At 42.5% G+C, this 22024-nt stretch overlaps 1 protein-coding gene across 6 annotated transcripts in view; it reads right to left on the bottom strand.

The window, feature by feature from the left end:
* Positions 1–22024, bottom strand: part of chas (chascon) — a 33004-nt gene that overhangs the window by 3177 nt on the left and 7803 nt on the right. For 4 of the 6 annotated variants that reach the window (XM_032440479.2, XM_070211245.1, XM_032440478.2 and 1 more), the window contains exons 3-6: positions 18960–19041; positions 10583–10752; positions 10252–10524; positions 17–560 (exon numbers count right to left, since the gene is read on the bottom strand). In XM_032440479.2, the coding sequence (XP_032296370.1) occupies positions 17–560; positions 10252–10524; positions 10583–10752; positions 18960–19041 (1069 nt within the window). Of the gene's footprint in view, positions 1–16; positions 561–10251; positions 10525–10582; positions 10753–18959; positions 21665–22024 lie in introns of those variants that run through there. The other 2 variants (XM_070211243.1, XM_070211244.1) reach the window with 2 other exon arrangements.

Raw genomic sequence — 22024 nt, 5'->3', positions numbered from 1 at the left:
TCGGCGCTTGACTCACCTTTCTGCTGCAGCTGCTGCTGTTGCTGCTGCTGCTGCTGCTGGGAGCGACGCAGCTTGCGCATGCGATCCGATAGGCTGTCCCAGTCGCCGGGTCGCTCCAGGGAGCCGTCCTTTTCCATTTGGGTCTGCTCGGCTGCGTAGCGCATCTCGGTGGCCACCAGTTTGCCGTCGGCTAGCAGATCGACATGCTGTTCGTCCCGCTGCTTGAAATACCGTTGACTCGCCGCCGTTATGGTCGTCAACTGTTCGACGGGCCGCTCCAGCAGCTCATTGCCGGACGTCGGCGTCCGGTTTGCCTGATCCGGCTCGTCGCCGTCAAGTATTATCTCGTGCTCGGTGGTGCGTTTACTTTCGGTTACCAGTGTGCCGTCCTCCTGGGCGAGGCAACGCTTTTGCGTATCCTCCGAATCGATGGTCTTACGCGATCGGCTCGTATTCGCCACCAGCTGCGGCCCAAGCGCCACCAATTGCTGCTGACTCTCCGGCGAACAAAGCACCGCCTCAAGATCCTCAACACCCTCACGAACGGCCTTTACGTAGGTCTGAAAGAACCGAGTTGCGTATAGATAAAGATCACATGCACAAATCTATTGTTTTATCAGGGTAAGGAATCAGCTGAGAATCATTTGAAGATCAGACGAAGATCAAAAATACAAAAATATCACATCCATTCGATGAAAAAGCATTTGAAAATCAGATGACGATCAAAGAAGATCATTTGGCGATGAGATGAAGATCAGACGAAGGTCAAAAAATTAGATGAAGATCAAAGTAGATCATTTGGCGATGAGATGAAGATCAGACGAAGATCAAGATGAACAAATTTTTATTTTATTAGAAAAAGACCAGACCCATTTTAGTTTTTAAATTCTCTAATCAGGCCCATTTTAGACGAAAGAGCATTTACAGATCAGATGAAAATCAGATGAAGATGAGATGAAGATCAAATGAAGATCCGACAAAAATCGAGACTTAATAAATAGCACAACAATTAGATGAAGATCAGATTAAGATCAGATTAAATTAACATTTCGAGTATTTGCAGATTAGACTCATCTTAGATAAAAGATTATTGGAAGATCAGATGAAGATCAAGTCACATTCAATCGTTGCAGTTGAAGATCATGAATAAATAATTAAAATAATCAGATAAGAATCTGATTAAGTTTAAGATTTATTAAATATCACACAAATTGATCATTTCATATAAAAATGAAGATAGTTCCAAATAAATATAAGATGAATACAAGACATTTATTAACTGAAGATCAGTTAAAGACAAGCTCTTTATGGTAAATGATTATCATTTGTAGGAACAGATCCACTAAAGATGAACATAAGTAATAATAATTAAGGAATCCCAACAGATCCTTCGAAGCACAAAAAAAAAGATCACATCAAGATGAAATGGTCAGCATTCGTTAAGAACGAAACAAAATTTGAACAAGGTTCAAATGTCTAGCAAAGGAAAGAAAGAAAAAAATGAAACACATGAAACAAGTTTGACAGAAGTACAAAATTGTATGCAGATCAAGTTTGGGTAAAGATCAAAATGCGATCAATTCTGTTTAAAATAAGCTGACTTTCAAATAAAGATCAATTTAGGAACACATCACATTAAAAGCTAGCTAAAGATCACTTGAGAAACAGCTGAAACCTCAAACAGCGATCTTCGAAAGATCAGATGAAGTTCTTATGATTGAGCTTCTTGTTAGAAATTTGATTAAAATCAGCTGAAGTTCAAGATTTTAGTCTAGATGCCATTTGTAGATCTCTTCAGTTGAGAACCTGCATGGAACGCATATCCAGAGTTCAGTTCGAGCAACAATTAAGGTTAATATATGAACTAAAAGCAGAATTGACGACTTTCTCACAGTTTCGACAAGTTTGTGGGTCAACGTTTGCGCTGATTGTTTTGGAAGCTGAGAAAAGATCTTATAAGTTTTACATATTTACAGAGGCATAGACAAATGTGATCCTATCAAGTATATATATATATATATATTCTGGAGCAGCTGACTTGATATAATATCCATCTGTCCGTGCCGCAAAATGTAACATTTTTTTCTGAGCATAGTGGAATCAGATATTGCTACCTTTGCGTTTCTAGCAAAGCAAACGTGAAGTTTGGTAGCACATTTGTGTCGATAGCTCGGCAAAGAATTCAGTTATTGTCTGGAGAAGTCAACTCAGCTGGTTTCATAATATTCAAAACTTATACAAAATTATTAACAATGGGAGTTAACAGTGAAACGAACAATTGAAGCAAACATTTCTAACATTAGATTGTTCTTTACATGCACAGCACACGCTGAATGCTGATCGGGTTGCATCATCGACATGGTCGATGCGTCTGTGAATGCTTCTTGCTTCAAGTCGATGCAATTGCCACACACACACACACACACACACACACACATATGTGTGTGTGTGCTTACAGAGCGGGCGCCCAGTTGGCATGGTATTCAGAGCAAGACACTAACCACAATGCACCACATTTCGTTTTGCAAGTGGAGTCAAAAAATAAACATAAAGGAAAACGAGTAAGAAGGGCTATTTTCGGCACGCCGAAGATTTGATACCCTTACAGAACCAACCAACTTTCATAATACTCATAGTGCTTTGCACGTATCTAAAAAGCACAGGGAAAATAGTTAATGACGACTTTGATTAAGATATCTTGAAAAACAAAAAAGGTTTTCCATGCAAGAAGCTACTTTGCGGCCAATCGTTTCTATGGCAGCTCTATGATATAGTGGTCCGATCCTGCAGCTAGAAGACAGAAAGAGACAGATGGAGTCGGCTGTTATGAGGTCGGAGATGTTTTCTGCTATGCGTTACACATTTCGCGACTAAATTATAATACCCTCTGCAAGGGTATAATGAGTGCATGGAAATGGAAAATAACGGTAAGAATGCGACACCTAGCTGAGGAAGAAGCAACAGCGACAGCGACAGCGAATGCCTCAAGGTCAGTTTTGATGGTTGCCTTCAGCGCCTTCGGGCGAAGTTGTGGATGACAGGCAAAATGCACGCATCGGTGGACCTCGGTGGAGCCGAGTCCGCTGAGCATCATCTGCACCAGTTGACCACAAAGGCAGATTCAGTTAAACATAACTTGTTGTCGTTGTTGTCGGCGACCTTGTTTAACGGTAACGCGCGTAGAAAGTGTTTTGTTTTGTTTTTTTTTTTTAGCTTAAAGCTGAAAAACTTGAATGTCAGCAACAGAAACCACAAAGACAACAATAACATGAAACTCGCCCCCAGCCGTTGCCCCGCTTGTCGCGCCGCTGTGAATTTGACTTGCTCATTGAACGATCGATGGACACGAATTCATTAAAGCACATAAAAACAAAAAAAAACCACATAACACAAAAGTAAAAGCATCCAAATACCCTGCAAACGGCCACAACCGAAACTGAAAGTGTTTTGGCGGCACGAAAAAAGATGCCCAAGACTCTGACACTTGCCAAGTTTTATGGCTCTAGCTCGCTGAGTCGGCGAATTACTTGAGCCCATAAATGGGCATGTCTAGCAGGAAGCGAGAAAGTAAGGGTATCTACGGCACGCCGAACATTTGATACCCTCTCCAGACATTTGCCTACATACATATAATATATATGAAGCGAACAGGATATCTTGTTAAAATGGTTTTCATATAAGAACCTACTTTTAGACTCTTAGTGCCTATGAAAACTATATGATATAGCGCTTCGATCAGGTCAGTTCCAACAGCTAGAATGCCTGCAACTGAAAAACGAACTAACATTGCAAGACGAGAGCTTTCAGACTGAGAGACTAGTTCGCATAAGAGCAGGCAGACAGCGGAATGGATAGTTGGATATTATATCAAGTCGGCTGCTGATCCAGAATATATATACCTTATGGATTCGGAGCTATAAGACGTATCTCATACCTTGTCAGAGGGTTATCGAGTTTGGTTTACATATTCGATAGACATATACAAATATATATATATAGATGTTGGTCAGCTTCAAGATTCTATTTCTATCTAAAATTTACAGCACAAAATGTGGCACGGGCAAGGCCGGGCATTATCCGCTAGCATATATATATATATATATAGATATATTCAAAGGCTACATAATTTTTGTTTGAGTTTATCAAACTTATCTAACCAATATTTGGCCTTAAAACATAGCCAGACGCTGCCATGGGAATTATGGTTGAAAAAGAGAACATTTCAGAAGTTCTTTGTCACAAGTCAGCTCAGAAAAAACGCGCTTTATAACTCTGCTAAATATGCGTGCAACATTTAATTATTAAACCATAAAAATGCCCGTATATACCATATATAGCCCACCCGCATTTGAAAAAGTCCAACACATAAAACTCAGTTCAACTAAATATGCCAATGAGAGTTCCCATTCAAAACTTTTGGGCAGGTCCTGACTTCGTTGAGGTTCAGCTTTTGAGTTTCTGCTTGCTTTTCGAATATATTCTTTAAAATTTCAATTCTTTTGCGGTTGAAGCTATTTGAAAATTTTCAATTAACAGAATTTCGTAGTTCCAGCTCGTAGAGAACCGGAGCTAAATGGGTAGATATTAAGGCATGAGCAGAACCCAATCATATATATCAAATTGCAGGGTATACATAAGAAAAACAAAATAAAGAAAAGAAATAAAAAGCAATCTTAAGCTTATATAGAGATAGATTCTGCTATTGATAGATTTGTGGGCAGGCGGAGCAGAGGCGGGATTTGCGTTACGGAGGTTACCTAAAATTTTTATTTTTTTGCATTTGTTTTGTTTTTTTTTTTGTTAGTCTTTTATGTGGCGCCAATGAAGATCATGATAAATGTTTATGGCTAAGATGAAGTCGTGATGACGCGGCCGATGACGCAGACGAGGATGACGCAGGGAAGGGGGGGGCGGTGGTATATTGCCAAGAGCTTTGTCATTGGCCAAAAATGTGAAAAACCGTTTTTTTTTTTCGTTTAAATTAAATGTTGTTGTTGTTGCTTTGGTTTTGGTTTTGGCCAAGAGGTAATGTTAAGCGTGGAGTATGCGGCATAAAGTGGAGTTGAGATTGAGCACGACACACACCAATACACACACACACACATATATATATATATACAAGCGCTGTTTGAGGCATAATTTCAATTCGAGAAACGCTTTAGCCCGCTTAAAGGTATTCAAATGAATTGTGCTTGTTGGCATGCCAAGTGGCTAAGAAAAAAAAAAAAAAAGAAAAACAGATTAAAAAAAGAGAAATGAGCCAAGCTGCCGATTTGTGCAGAGTTTTGGCCGCTGTTGCGGCTGCGGCTGCTGCTGTTGCTCGCTGCGACACCGTCTGCGGCTTTGTGCGTGCGCTTTTCGCGCAGACCTGTTTGCCTTGGGAGTTGCTCAACCTCGAGCCTAGGCGCTGGGCCCCAAACAGCGCGTTCGATTATTATGTTTATTATTATTGTAATTCAGTTAACGTTGGCAACGCCAACGCCAACGCAGCTGCAACTGACCACTTGTGGACCCACCAACACACACACACACACACACACACATCCAGAGTCAGCGGCCCCCGGGCCACAATTGAGCTGGAGTTTCGGGCAGAGATTGGCATACGCTGATTAGAGTGCGAGTGCCGAGTCAATGTGGGCACATGGGCGCAAAGCAGAAACAAGTTTACCCAGCCAACAAGTACCCACACACACACACACACACACACTGCCAGCTGCGGTTGTAAGACAAGAAGTACACACAAATGAAAAAAATTCAAACTAAAAATTCAAATTCGAAATTCCAACAAATATTTTGTAGACAAAACACACAGCTCCAACTGTGTGTCTGTGTGTGTGTGTGTGTGTGTGTGTATTGGTGTGTAGTTAGGTTCATGGACCTGCTGCAGACACGCCTAGAATCCAAGCCAAGCCAAGTTAACTCAAACCGCAGACAAAGCAGGAGCAGCCGCAGTCTATTGATTAAACTGGGCTCCAGAACAGGTCTTCAGCTGTGTGTGTCTGTGAGCGTGTGTGTGTGTGTGTGTGTGTGTGTGTGTATGTGTATGCGAGAGCTGTGTGTGTATGCCTTGTACAACATCATCTGCTGTGGTACACAACCTTTTGCTGCCTGGGTAATTGCCAACTACCGGTTTAAAGACATGCTCCTAAGTCCACTCCAATGCGCTGCGCCGGTCGCGCTGGGCCGGGGGTTGCGGTGGGGAGGGGAAAATACATAGGGCAGCTTCTAAGATCTTCGCACAATTATTGAGTAGCCGCACAAGAACTTTCAAATGGAGCTAGAAGCTGTTACCTCACACAAACACATTTGTATATAAAGCATTTGCTGTCAAGTTCGTTGCCTAAGTCTTTCGTTATTTGCAAGCAAATTTTTGAACTACATTTTGAATGGAATTAGAAATTGGCAGCTGCTGCCCTACACACACACACACACACACACACAAAGTGTTTGGTCATTTGTATAAATAGAAGTTTGTGGTCAAGTTTGTTGCCTAAGTCTTTCGTTTGTTGCAACCAATTTTGAGCCGAATCAATTAATTAGAACCTTAGCTGCCAGAAGCGTACATACACACACAAAAGAACACACATTTCATATACATATGCATGTGTATAAAGTAATTTTATAATCAAGTTCGTTGCGTAAGTCTTTCGTTTGGTTATAATTATTTATAGTGAATTTTATGTTTCACATAGAACTTGCAGCCGGTTGTTGCAAGAGCTGTAACACACACACACACACACACCCACTCCAAGAACTAACCTTAAATCGAGTTCGTTGCCTAAGTCTTTTGTTTGGGACGACTTTGTTTTGGGCATCCCATTAAATCCAAATGGCGCTCAGAAATGGAAGCTGTTGCTCATTTATAAATAGCTCTCTCGCCAAGTTCGTTGCCTAAGTCTTTCGTTGCTCTTTTTGGTATTCTATGAAATTGAACACATGGTAATTCTTGTTGTTCAACTACGATATGCTTACACACTCATATAAGAACAGCTTCTAGTCGAGTTTGCTGCCTTAGTCTTTTGTAGTGGTCAAGCTTTTTGTACTTTTTTTTTGGAGGGGGACGGGGGGGCTTCATAGAACATTCGAAAGGAGTTGCAGGAGCTGTTAGCTAAGCCAAGCACACACATATACATATATACTAAAATACATACATATATAGATAGACCCTGATCAAGTTTGTTGCCTAAGTCTTTCGTTTGGACCAGCCTATGCAAGCGCTGGCATAGAAAATTGAAATGTAGTTAAGAACTCGCAGCTATTGGCCGCACATATATATGACCCTCAGTCAAGTTTGTTGCCTAAGTCATTCGTTTAGTTCAATATTTTAAGCAGTAGCTAAAACCCGCACACACACAAACACACAAACACACATGCATATGCATATATAAATGGGCTTAAGTCAAGTTTGTTGCCTAAGTCTTTCGTTTAGCTACATTTTATGCATATATTTTGTTGGGATTACTTTCGAAATGAATTTCATAGAATTTTTAAATGGAACTGCAGTAGCTGAACTCGCTCACGCACACACACACACACACACACACACTCACACATGAGCTCATATGCATACAAAAACAGCCTTAAGTCAAGTTTGTTGCCTTAGTCTTTTGCTAGTTAAGTGAACTGGATTATATAGAACTTTCAAATGCAGTTGCTGTAGCTCATACCACACACACACACACACACATTCAGTCATACACACACACTCACACACACTTAGCTGCATTTAGTACCTGCAATCAAGTTTGTTGCCTAAGTCTTTCGTTGCTGTGCAACCTTTTTGGCACTTTTATTTATTATCTTTCCGCTTTGTTTTTGACAACTTATAAAATGTTTCACATAATATTCATAACATACACATATTCGCACCTGGTTTAATTAAGCAAACTGTGCGCTGCCGTTGGCCAATCGTTTAGCGCCCCACGCACAAAAACAAATGTAGTTTTTTTTCGTTTTAATTTGTTTTTAATTTGTTTTGCTCTCTTTCTCTCCAACGTTGTCTTTGCCTGGCATTTGTTGCTGTGTGCCACTCGAGTCTTTAGTTAATTACGAGACCGAAACTAAAACTAAGCGCGAGTATTAACTAAATCACAGGCGTGCGGACGCGCGCGGGCGTGCGTAGGACAAAAAAAAAAAATGATAAAAAAAAAAACAAAATATAACAACAAAAATAACAACAAAAACGAAGAAAAAAAATCAAAGAAACACAGCCACAAAGGGTTCGAGAGCGGGCGGGCGAGCGAATGAGCGTAAGCGAGCGTGCGTGAGCGAGAGACCAAAGACTAAACTAAAACTTAAGATCAAGATTAAAGTCAATAAATCGCGCTGGTTCGCTGAGGCGCGACGCGTTCGGCGTGCTACGAGTCGTTGTCTGCTCTCGGCGCTCGCTCGGCGGCGACTGAAAGCGGCAGCAACGGCAACAGCAACAGCTTTAGATGCAGCACGCCAGCTTGTTGCGGCAGCAACAACAACAACAACAACAACAACAACTCCCCTTTAACTTTCGAATGAGCTTTAGAGCAGCAACAGCGACAACAACTCGACTCAACTGGTTGCTGGCTGCTGCGACTGCTTGCCGCTGGCAACTGCCCAGCGGCATTGTTGCCTTTGCGTATACCCTGCACGCACTAAATGCCAACAAAGGGGTATCAGCAGCCTGAACATAAATGTAAACGAAGTAAACCCACTTCACAATAAACGGCAGCTGGTCATCTTTTCAGCAATCTCCAGCCACATTCTAAATACCTGACGTAAAATGGAAAAGATAGTATAGAACCCACTTACCTAACTCATTAATGTCAGTCTTAGTCTCGAACATAAATAAGATTTACAACTTAAGCAGACAAATTTTAAAGTAATTATTTGAAGCAGAGCTGAAGGCCTGGACGTTGTAATAAACAAATACATTATTTAGTAAATGTATTAAAGTTAATCATGAGTTGTGGCAGACATCACCTCATAGAGTATATATTCTTAACTGGAATCAAATACGCGCGTAGCTATAGATTAATGCGTCTATCTTCTGGCAAGTCTCTTGGCCTGAAAGCTTTTCTCATTCAACTTCAGCACATCTGCATTTGGGAATCGTTCAGATGGGACTACTTTATCATATCTTCATATCACATCTTATTTTCTTTTTTCAAGATCTTCTGCTTCTCTCGATTTTTTTACCAATCTTGACATTGGTTGCACATGTGATCAAATTTCTCATCAATATCGGACTACCAAGCAAATTCCTCTCAAGCAAATTCTCATCATTTTAACGGACAACTATAACTTATAGAGGTATATAGGTAGAATAGGTAGAATTCTTGTGTCGCTTCTCTATATAAATGAGATAAATAACAAAAATATACTGCCAGCAGCAAGCGGCATCTGCAGACAATATCGCATTCCTATCGCCTATTTATCGCCTTCGTATCTTCCGCCATGTTGCATGCATGCTGTACTCATCTTTTGGGCAAACTCTACAGGGTATTTGGGCGTCGAGCAGCAGTCAACTGGAGCATACTAACTTGTTTTTCAGTTGCTTTGTATACCCTTGCAGAGGGTAGACGAATTTTGTCGTGAAATGTGTAAAGCATAAAAGGCGACAACTCCGACCCCACAAAGTATATATATCCTTGAATAGTATTTACAGCCGAGTCCGTCTGTCTGTCTATCTGTTTCTATCTGCTAGCTATCTTTATGAAATTTTGCAGAAGTGCTTCTCTCTGCTGCACGCAGTACATATGTCGGAACTAGCTGGATCGGACCACTATATCATATAGCTGCCATAGGAACGATCGGACGAAAAGTAGGTTTTTGTATGAAAAACTTTTTTCTTTATACAGATATCTTGACCAAACTCGGCACTTATTAGTCTTACTATGTTCCCTACATATAAGCAAAATCTTATTAAGATTGGACTACTATATCATATAGCTGCCATAGGAAGGATCGGTCGAAAAGTAGGTTCTTGTATGAACAACTTTTTTGTTAATACAGATATCCTAATCATACCCGGCTTCAACTATTCACCCTGTGCTGAGCATTATTAAAAGGTTGGGTCTGCAAGGGTATTGCATCTTCGGTGTGCCGAAGATAGCCCTTCTTTCTCGTTTTTTTTTTTTCGTTTTTCACGCCAAATTGATTTTCAGTTATTTTGCATGCCAATTGGCTGTTTGGCTCTTGTTGCGCCCGTTTCGGATTACCACAGCGTCGCCTGCTGCCGCTTGCTGCTGGCTGCTAAGCTGCAAGGTATTGACTCACCTCGTCGGTAAAGTCGCCCAAGTGCTTGACGTCCTGCGTCTCCTGGTAGTCCTTGATCTCCTCGTGCGAAATGGTGCGCTTGTCGTCGATCTGACGCACCAGACCGTCCACGGGACGCGGCACCATGCGCCGCACCAGCTTGCCGCCATCGATGCCGAATGCCTCCTGCAGCTGGGCCAGCTGCGTCTCGTTGGCGGCGCCCGCCTGGAGCGCTGCGGCATCTATTAGCTGCGCCTTGCCATCCAGCTCGTCGGGCAGACCCAGGTCGCGTTTCTGTAATGCGGCAATTGTGGATTTGTGGGCTTGGCTGCGGCCTTAATATGGCACTCACCTCGGTTGTTTCCGTTTCCTGTTTGTCCGTGTCCTCGGTCGTGTTGGTGGAGACTATCGGACCGGAGTCTTCGATCACTTTGCCATCCTGCAGCTTCACCTGCCGCTTTACACGCGTCTCGATTTGTCTTGTTGTCGTTAGCTCGGTTTTGCGCTTCGTTATCCATTCCTCTGCAAAAGAAAAAGCTTCTGCGTTCAGTTTCGTTGCATACTATTTGGCGGAAGCTTAAAGCGTTCGCATGCGCTCTTAAAGCTATGCTCAAAAGCGGGCTTTAAAAAGGTGCTGCACAGCTTTACAGCTCAGCTCAGAGAGAGAGAGAGAAAGCAAGAGAGAGAGAGAAAGAGAGAAGAGAGAGAGCGGGGTAGAGATGGAGAGCGCGCATTCGTGTAATATTTATTTGTGAGGGGTTTTTAATCAATTCTTTCTCTCACTCTCTGCTCGAATGTGGTTTAAGGCTTTTTCAATCGAAATTTGATCAACATTAAATAATAATATAAATTTGTTAAAATTATGCTTTTGTAGCTCTTCAACTATGCGAATATGTTAAAACGAATGTAAATGATAAAAAAATATAGAATATATAATATTGCCATATTGAAAGTTTACAAAGCGAAGAACGACTCCAAATTGAAGATAATTTGAGAAAAAAAAAAAGAAACTCAATATTCAATCGATTCATGCCATGCGACCATATTCGGCAAGCCGAAATTGAAATTCCCTTTTAGGCAAAAAATATCTTGAGAAATTCATTATTCGAAGGATTCTTGCCATGCTGACAGCTTTATGTGGCACGCCGAAGTTTGTATACGCTTCTAATATGAATACATCTTGTGAAATGTAAAAAAAACTCAATAATTACTCGATTCTACCTATGCTGACTTTTAAATACCCTTCTAATATGAAGAGATTTTTCTATGCTGAATAGATTTTTCGGCTATAAAAGTTCTATATTAGGCAAGACTCTTTAATATTACACTAAATTATTACATAGAAATAAATGCTGTACAACAAATTATTCTTTTCTCCAAGCTAATTTACGAGCTCTTCACACATATCTGCAAAACGTAAGGCAAATATTTGCCAGGGTATAAAGTCCTTGATGTTTTGCTCGTTTTTGTTTTAATGACAAGCTCAACAACTTTTCAAGCATGCCTATCACGAACTTTGGCCAAGAACTCTCCACATTTAAGCACCAAAAGCTGGGCTGGAGCCCGCAAGAGCTTGTATCTCAAGTACCTCAGAGTATACTCAATTCATTAACGAGAAAACCCCACCTGATATCAAAAAGAGCTAAGTTTAGTTCGAGGCGCATAAATAATGGAGTTAAGATATGTTTATGAGCGCAATTACGACAAACTAGTTCAGAATGAATGAGCCAATGTGTTTGTAAGTCCAAAAGCATGGCCAACATGTTGATACAGTTTGTCTCGGTTCCAGTCCCAGCTCCGGATCCAATTCCAGCTCCAGTCCCAGTCTTAGTCCCAGTCCTAGTCCTAGTCAAAGCTTTAGTCTCAGTCCCAATCCCAGCTCCAGTCCCAGCTCCAGTCCCAGCTCCAGTCCCAGCTTCAGTCCCAGTCCTAGTCCCAGCCCCAGCTCCAGTTTTAGCTCCTGTCCCAACCCCAGTTGCAGCCCCAGCCACAGTCCCAGCTCCAGTCTTAGCTCCAGTCTTAGCTCTAGCCCCAATCCCAGTCCCAGTCCTAGTCCCAGTCCTTGTCCCTGTTCTAGTCCCAGTCAAAGCTCCAGTCCCAGTTCAAATCCCAGCTCCAGCCCCAGCTCCAGTCCCAGCTTCAGTCCCAGTCCTAGTCCCAGTCCCAGCTTCAGTCCCAGCCCCAGTTGCAGCCCCAGCCACAGTCCCAGCTGCAGTCCCAGTACCAGTCTTGTTGCATGTTCTGATTGCAACACCTAGTCGCCGCAGACGAAGCCTAAAAAAAAAAAAACATTTGCGACCAGCGATTTGCATTTCGTGCATGCAGATAAAGTGCATTTCGTATTTTTTTGCATTGCCATAGAGAAGAAGAAGCAGCGGGAGAGGGAGAAGCGGCAACAAAAATAACGAAGCGCTTCGCTGCGATTCGCTGAGTGGCTGCCACATTTGGTTAGCTTAGCTTAGCTGGTCGCCCAATTACGTAATCCAAGTCCAAGTCCGACTAACTGTACCATGAGTGTGTATAATCTGTGTGTGTGTGTGTGTGTGTGTGTGTGTGTGTGTGTGTGTGTGGCAACCTGTGACGCCAACAGCCGCAGAGCAAAGCATTGAGCACGGACATCCGACGATGTCTGTGTCCAAGATTTACTGAATGAATGAAAAACAAGAAGAAATAAAAAAAAAACTGACTTGTTTATTTCATGCACAAATATACCCTAACAAAGGGCATCGTGATTTAGGCATGAAATATGTCACACATACATCTATGTCAGCTTTTAACAGGCTTTCGATTAATTATCAAACGTTCTTTTGCGCTGCCTGCATACCCATTGAAAATGCTTTCCATAGGGTATGCCCGACGTAGCTAATATAAAGTACATTTATATATGCTTAATGACGATTTCCGTAGCTTTAGTCAAGCTTTACGAGCAATATTTGACGTGTTTATTATATGTATTTATATCCCTTTTGGCTGTCATATATATGTACCATATATCGCCAAGCTAGGCAAGCATTCGATATTGAAAGCTTTAAGAACAGGAGCACAGAAATTTTATGTATATACATATATGCTCGTATATACATACTTAGCAGAAGAAGCTTATCATATTTCTGCAATATCATCTTGTATATTCATTCTATCGATAAATATCGATTTGGAGAAAAAAAAATAATAAAATAAGCAAGTAAGAGGTTCTAGTCGAGACCTCCCGATCAGGGCATACCCTGAACCATTCTTCTTCCAACATCAAATGCATATATATTCTATTTTAGAAGCTATATGTCAAGTTTAGTGACTCTAGCTCTTATTATTTACAAAAATTGCCCAAAAAACATCGATATCGATTCTTATCGATTGCTTGGAAACGGAGTAAGTTATCGATTATCGGAAACAAACTCGATCTGCGCAGGCACTAGGAGCACCTACATCTAAAATTTCAACTTCTCTAGCTCTTATAGGTTCTGAGATCCTAGCGTTCATACGTACGGACAGACGGACGGACAGACAGACGGACATGGTTGGATCGACTCGACTATTGATGCTGATCAAGAATATATATACTTTATGTGGTCGGGTGTGCTTCCTTCTGCCTGTTACATGCATTTGGATTTTGCACAAATACAATATACCCTTAGACCCATTTTTAATGGGTTCAGGGTAGACAAAATATATATAAAAAAAGATAAAAAAAAATTAAAATAATAAAATAAATAACAAATAATAAGAAAAGATATAATTCAAATCCAATGCAATTCCTGCTCACACCCGATCCTGATACTTTCAAATAAAGGGTATTTGAGCTTCGTTAAGGCCGCCTGCAATTGTTCTCGTCTGTTTTTTTTTGTATTGTGTGGCTCTTGAGTGACTGCGATGGCTGCTGCTGCAAAAATCGCTGGACCATTAAAGGTCGCTTATATAATTTAACTGCAGTTGCAGTTGCAGTTGCAGTCGGCGCCGCAGTCGCCGTCGCAGTCGCCGTCGCCGTCGCCGTCGCCGAAACAAGATCCCGCTCGAAAGCTGAAGCTGAAAATTGGCTATGCTTTGGCTGCTGCTCGGGAGTAGAAACTGCTTGCCAAATTTGGCCCCGGTCAGTTGGGCCCAGCTTGATCGAAGCTATTTAAATGATCCCTCCTCCCGCCTTCCACTCTAAGCAAACCCACCCCCCCCACCCCCCCCCCCCTTTACTTGCCTGGCTGGCAGCGTTTATCTTTATCATTTGCGCATATATCCGCATTGCATCAGCTTAGGGAACTGCCAGACAGTCAGCCAAGCACTTCATAAATAGCAACAACAACAACAATTAAGCAAACAAACAGCACGAGACGCTTGGCGGGCGGTGCGCTTGAGGGGGGTGGGCTGGTGAGGGGAGAAGCGGGGGCTGTTGGGATCGATTCACTCTCGAACTCCGATTTAGTTGCTCTGCCCATTGCAAATGTAGAGTGTAGGGCATAACGAGGCTGTGCAGGCAAGTGAGCTCTAGACGGGAGTGCCCGACTAGCAGATACCCTGAGATAACGAGTTCTTTAAAATGCATTATATAGTGAATAAAAAGATATAAGTTAATGAATAATGAAAATAACTAATTAATAAATCAATAAAAAAAATAATAATAAATAAATAAATGAAAAATTAATAATAAATAATCGTTTGCCAAGTTAAATATTATTTGTCCAATGACTTATCACAATCGAAAAATATATTTGAGCATATTTCAAGAATTCCAATACCAAAATAACTGAGTATAGTCAGATTGGGAGCATATAACTAGCGCTGCCGCCCAAATTGTACTCTAACTGAAGGCCTTGAAAATCATAATCATCATAATCGAACAATAAACAGCATGGTTAAATAATTAGCAAGAATGTGCAGGGTATGCGTCAGTTGTTTGTGCTTGCTGAAGTTAAATTAAACTCTGCCTACAGGGTATTTGTGAGTCGTGCACACTCAACTGGCACGCTCTTACATAGTTTTGAGTTGTGCATTGTTTCGCGTTTCGTTCGATCGGCTTGCGATCGATTGCGCAGGCCCCCACTCTCGATGACATGTAATCGTTATTTATGCCATGTTGCCACGCCCCACAGCCCCTCCCAATTGGGCGCTCTGCACACATATTTCATTACATTTTGTTGCACATGCCCCACTCATTGTGGGCTAATTGTGGTATCAATTATGGCCACGCTAAGTGGCTAAGCAGCAGCCTCTGCCAACCGCTGCTGTCAACCAACTTTGACTTGCTCAACCGAACAACAACAACACCACCCTCGCCCTCCCCTCCCTCAATACACCCTGCTCAACAGCCGCCCCCCCCTCCACCACTCAGGCGCCCTACTTAGTTCTATTGTTTGTCCAGCATGCTAATTGAACGACGGCCTCCTTTCGCCTGCTGCAACTTATGCAAATTGTTTCCATCTAATTGTTTTAAGATCCCAAAACCGAATAGTTTCCTAAGAGGTTGTGTAGAGATTCTTGATGCGTGGAGACTTATGCGTAGACTGTGTAGAGCTTGCGGATCTTAGGTTAAGAATAATTAACTTGACTCTGTAGAGCTTGGTAGTCTTAAGTTACGAATAATCAACTTATATATGCGCTGTAGAGTTTGTAGACTCTTCTTTAAAGAGTATTATCCAAGTGTGTAGACTTGCATTTGCATGTGGAGAGTTGTTAGAGTTAAGGCACGTCTTGCATAAAATGCGTGCCTTTTTTCCTAAGAGGTTGTGTAGAGATTCTTGATGCGTGGAGACTTATGCGTAGACTATGTAGAGCTTGCTAGTCTTAAGTGAAGAATAATCAACTTATATATGCGCTGTAGAGTTTGTAGACTCTTCTTTAAAGAGTGTTATCCAAGTGTGTAGACTTGCATTTGCATGTGGAGAGTTGTTAGAGTTAAGGCACGTCTTGCATAAAATGCGTGCCTTTGTACAGTTGTGTAGAGATATGCATTGAACATGTTGCACTTTTAAATTTTCTATGCCAATCATAGAGCTGTGAACTTAATATGTAGAGCTGTGTACATAAGTGAGTGTAGAGTGAGTGTAGACTTTTACAAAACGACATAACTCCGCGCGGTATGATGGGTAATAGCTCCGCGGGGAGATATGACGTTCCAAAACGACATAACTCCCACCGCTCGGATGGAAATAGCAAAGCGACATAACTCCGCGCGGTATGATGGGTAATAGCTCCGCGGGGAGATATGACGTTCCAAAACGACATAACTCCCTCCGCTCGGATGGAAATAGCTCCGCGGGGAGATATGACGTTCCAAAACGACATAACTTCTCCGCTCGGATGGAAATAGCTCCGCGGGGAGATATGACGTTCCAAAACGACATAACTCCGCGCGGTATGATGGATAATAGCTCCGCGGGGAGATATGACGTTCCAAAACGACATAGCTCCGCGCAGTATGATGGGTAATAGCTCCGCGGGGAGATATGACGTTCCAAAACGACATAACTTCTCCGCTCGGATGGAAATAGCTCCGCGGAGATATGACGTTCCAAAACGACATAGCTCCGCGCAGTATGATGGATAAAAGCTCCGCGGGGAGATATGACGTTCCAGAACGACATAACTCCCTCCGCTCGGATGGAAATAGCTCCGCGAGGAGATATGACGTTCCAAAACGACATAACTCCCTCCGCTCGGATGGAAATAGCTCCGCGGGGAGATATGACGTTCCAAAACGACATAGCTCCGGGCGGTATGATGGGTAATAGCTCCGCGGGGAGATATGACGTTCCAAAACGACATAACTCCCTCCGCTCGGATGGAAATAGCTCCGCGAGGAGATATGACGTTCCAAAACGACATAACTCCCTCCGCTCGGATGGAAATAGCTCCGCGGGGAGATATGACGTGCCAAAACGACATAACTGCACGCGGTATGATGGGTTATAGCTCCGCGGGGAGATATGACGTATATATATATATATATATATATATATATATATATATATATTAAGCTGTGTAGAATTTTGTATTTAAGCCTGTAGACATCGCAAATCATGCTTTTTAAGTTGTGTAGAGTTCTATTGATGCTCATGTAGAGCTCGCGAGCTACGTGCTTAGAGTCAAATGCCATGTGAATCTTTTTTGCCAGCTGTGTAGAGTTTGGTTTGTGAGCTTTTAGCTTGTTCAGCTTGTGTGCGGAGAGTATGCAGATTTATGCAGCGCACGCTGTGTAGAGTTGCGGCATAACAAGCTGTGAGCCGCAATTATTTAATTTCTACACATATGCAAAGATACCCCCAACGGCAAAAGCAACAATAACAAAATTGTGCACCTATTTCAGTTATTATTGCATTTGTTGTTTCTGTTGTTGTTGTAGCTGCCGTTGATTTTTAATGATTTGCTAACGTGGGAAATTTTTGCTTGAAACATTTTCTTTTGCATTACCATTTTGCCATTGTTGTTGTTGTTGCTTGTTGCTTGTTGTTGTTGCTTGTTGTTTGTTGCTTGTTGTTTGTTGCTTGTAGGTGCTTGTTATTTCTAATTTTTACACTTTTTCACAATGTTACAAGTAGCTTGTTGCTGGCGCTGCTGTTGCAGCCAAAGGCGCCTTTGTGCTATGTTAATCACATAATTAAATCAAACTTTCTATGATTTCCGTAACAAAACAAAAAGCGGGATAACCAGTGGGATGGGGGTAGAGACAGGGATCAAAATTATGCACAGCGAAAGGGATCAATTCACATGCGGCCAGAGACAGAGCAAGAAACAGAGACAGAGAGTGAAATCGAGATCATTTGCCTTCCGCTAAAACAAGTTGTCTAAGTATTTTGGATCAGCAATCGATATACGCGTCGTATACGTAATTTTCATAAATCATGAATCACAATACAAGGGGCACAGCCCCATGAATGCCAATCTGTCGACTGTGCTCTGATGCAATCGCATTGTCAACAATAAATGACGAATTATTTACGTTTGGCCATGGGCCATTCTGAGCGATCGCCCGTTTAATTAACATAACGTAATTGTCTTGAAACTTGACAACCAAATTGATCAATGAGTAATAAAGATCTGAACCTAAAAAAAAGTTTCAATTTGCTGAGAGAACTTTTTCTTGCTATTCTCACGTTCATCTCTGTTCATAATTTGACGTTGAACATCTTGTTACTATATCTAAAGTAATTCTATATAAGTTTATTTATATACTGCCTGGCCGGGCTCCTCACTCTCAACCTTGGTTCCCCTTAGAGATTCTCTTTTAGTTATTCCCACCTAACTCTAGTCCAACTCCAAAACTTCTTAGATATCGAGCATCGTTTATCTTTTGGATCAAAAATCTATAATGTCTTCTTTCAGCCTTGATGGAATCCCTACTCCGTAATTCCCCGCCACATTATTCCTTCCCAACTTATCTCTTGGGTATATAGGATCTGTTATTAGAATACCCAAGGAATTCCTAGACCTAGCTTATCATAAGTTATCCCACCTCGCTTGCGGCTCATCTTCCTTGGCAACAGCTTCTGTTACTGGAATACCCAAGAATTCTCTAAACCTAGCCGCATCTGTTAACTTTGATCCCTATCTTCTATATCTTGTCAAATTTATCTTATCCACCTCCCCAATTCTTTAAATTATCTCTGTTCCTAGAAATAATCGGCATTAGCTTAAGCTAGTGCTATCTGTCAACTTTGATCTTTATCTTCTATATCTCTTATCTTATCTTATCTTATCTCTACTTTAGACCTTCATCATATACTAATATGTTTTGGACTCACCTTCTTTGGTTATAGCTTCTGTATCGCAATCGTTTGCACTTGCCTCGTTGCTCTCGTCATCATCTTTGGGCTCGAATTCGACCTGCGAAGTATCAACGTCGTAGAAATTAACGCGGGTCACGTGACGCACATAGTCGGCACTGGTGGTGGTGCCGGCGTTGGCTTTCTTTTTAAGTTGTTTGTTATTCTTGTTAGTAAAGCTGGCAGGTGGCTGTGGCTGTGGCTGTGGCTGTGGCAGTGGCTGTCGCGGGCTCGAGCCTGCAGCGTAAATGCGAAAGACCAGCGGTGCAGGGGCGTGGCCGTGTAGGTAACTGCGCGGCGGCTTTGGCACAGCATTGGCAGCCGCTGGCAAGGACGTTTGCCAGCCAACGGCAGGCAGTGACGGCTGGTAGCTATGACTATGACTAGGCCAATGGTGTGCGGGAATAGGAGGCGGGTCGGTGCTGCAGGTGTGACAAATGTTGCAGATGTTGCCGGCGGCGGGCTGGCGATACAAGCTGGCCGGAATGGCCGTAACGCCTGTGGATGCCGATGATGAGCGATTGCCATTGCTGCTGCTGCTCCTGCTCCTGCTGCTCGCTGGGGAGAAGCTGTTCTTGTGCTGCGTGTGCTGTTGGTTGTTGTGGTTGTGGTTGTGGTTGTTGCTGCTGCTGCTGCTGCTGCTTTGGCTGCATGTGCATGGCGCTAGTAGAAGGATCACCACCATTCGTTCATCTGGCGGCGGCAACGGCGCTGGCGGCGTTCAATTTTTCGTTAGGTGGCGGGGGAAGGCCGTTGACTACATCGATGCCGTTTGCCCCAGCTGCCTGCCTCCACCACCTGCTACGGCTCCGCTGGCTACTGCTGCTTCTGCTGCTCCTGCTGATGCTGCTGCTGTTGCCTAATTAATGTTGCACTTTCGCTGCAACCAATTTGAATTTCATGTGCCGCACAAAACATTTCAGCGCGCGACACGCGACACGCGACCGCGATCCGTGCATCCAGCACCCAAATGAAAAAATATAATAAAACAACTGCAGCGTGTGGGCGTTGCGAGCAAATTGAGATTTGTATTTTGCTTTTGTTTTCCGCTCGATTTTTTGTTCAGCTGCAAGTGAAATTTTACGTTGACGGCGACTTTGACTGTCAGACGAGTGTTCTGTGCCGGCAGATACCCTGTAGCTGGCTTCAAGCAGCATATACTCGAACACACACGCACACATACACCACAAGCTGCCTACCCTCGACTTAACTTTTATTTTGATTTGTCAAGCGTAAAGGGTCATTCCATTGGTCATCAATCAATCAAGCGCTCAATCAATCCGTTAAGAGGTCAGTCAATCGGTCAAACAATCAGTTGTTCAATCAGTTCAGCAGTCAAACAATCAGTTAATCAGTCAGTCAGTCGGTTGATCAATCAGGTGTTCAGTAAAACAATCAATCAGTTGATCAAGCAGTAAGCCATCCATTCTGTCAATCAGTCAAAAAATAGGTCAATCGGTTAATTAGTCAGTCAGTCGGCTAATCAGGTAGTCGGTAGCAGTCACTCAATCAGGTATTCGGCAAAACAATCAATCAGTCAGTCAATAAGTCAACCAGTCCGTCAATCAGTCAGACAATCGAATAGTCCGTCGGATCAGTCAGTCAATCTTAAGTCAGTCGATCAATCAGGTGGTTAGTATCAACCAATCAGTTAGTCAATTAACCTATCAGCCAATCAGTCAGTCAATCAGCCAATCAATCAATTTGTCTCTCAACCAAATGGCAATTCCTTCAGTGAGTCAGTTAATCAGAATCAGTCTGTCAATCAGAGAGTGAGTAATACAATCAATCAGTCAATCAATCAGCACAGTCATGTATATAGATATATGTACGTTATGCTAGCAATATGCAGGCTAGCCTCTTGCCTACATGCCCCATGATTACAGGGTATTTATATCAAAATGCGATTTCTTACAAAAACCTTAGCAAAACTGCCCAAGTGAAGATGAGAGGCGTTGCTGATATCTGGCAGACTGAGTGCGAGAGGGGGGACGTGGCGCTGAAAGCATGCCAAGCGTAAAGGCTTAGAACAAAACGGTTCTTCCCGTTGCAGCCACAACACAGACACCCCGCCACCCCACTGTCCGTCGCAGCCAGGCAGCGGCTCATAAAGTTAAGAGCCCATAAATAAAAACACAGCTGAGCAGAGCTGCCGGAGCGGAGCGGGCGCGTCTGGAGCAGGAGGCGCAGGGCAGACGAGGTCTGACTTTTGGTCAGTCGAGCTTATTACACAACCGAATGCATGGCCAGAAAAGTTTGCTCGAGTTGTTGTAAAGGGCAACGTGCACAGTTCAAGGCGGTGAAATGGAAAGCAGCCGAGAGAAACTGAGAAACTGAGAAGCTGAAGCCACAAAATGCGCTCAAAGGCGGCCAAAGGTTACTCCCAGAGACGACAAACAAAACAAAGCAAAAAAATAATAATAAACGAGACAGAAGGGCTCTCTCTGGCACGCCGAACATTTAATACCCTTGCAGACCCAACCTTATCATAATGCTAAGAAACACAGGGAAAATAGTTAATGCCGAGTTTGGTTAAGTTATCTTGAAAAACAAACAAGTTTTTCATACAGGAATCTATTTTTCAAACGTTCGTTCCTATGCCAGCTATATGATCCAGCTGACAAACTTCAAAACTGAGAGACTGGTTCGCAATAGACACAGACATACGGACTCGGCTGTTGATACCGATCAAGAATATATATACTTTATGGGTTCAATGCGTTACACATTTCACGACAATATTATAATACCCTCTGCAAGGGTATATAAGAAAAAAAATAAACAAAAAAACCAAAAAAGGTTCACAGCAACATGTTGGACCCTTTGTCCAAATGCCCATTTGCCCATGGGCACAGAGCAGCTGATTAAAACGAACGACCCCACACAAATGGGGGGCAATTGTGACTCACTTCATTACGCCCCTTCCCTCTAGCTAGACAAAAGTTTTAAGTACGTGACCAGAAGAAGAGCCAGAGAGCATGCATAATGCAGATAATGTTAGTTTGGAAAGGTTCGTACAGCTGCCTTTCGCGACACTCACAACG

This window comes from Drosophila virilis, chromosome X (assembly GCF_030788295.1).
Source record: "Drosophila virilis strain 15010-1051.87 chromosome X, Dvir_AGI_RSII-ME, whole genome shotgun sequence".
NCBI classification, from domain to species: domain Eukaryota; kingdom Metazoa; phylum Arthropoda; class Insecta; order Diptera; family Drosophilidae; genus Drosophila; species Drosophila virilis.
This window is presented reverse-complemented; position numbering and strand designations above follow the sequence as displayed.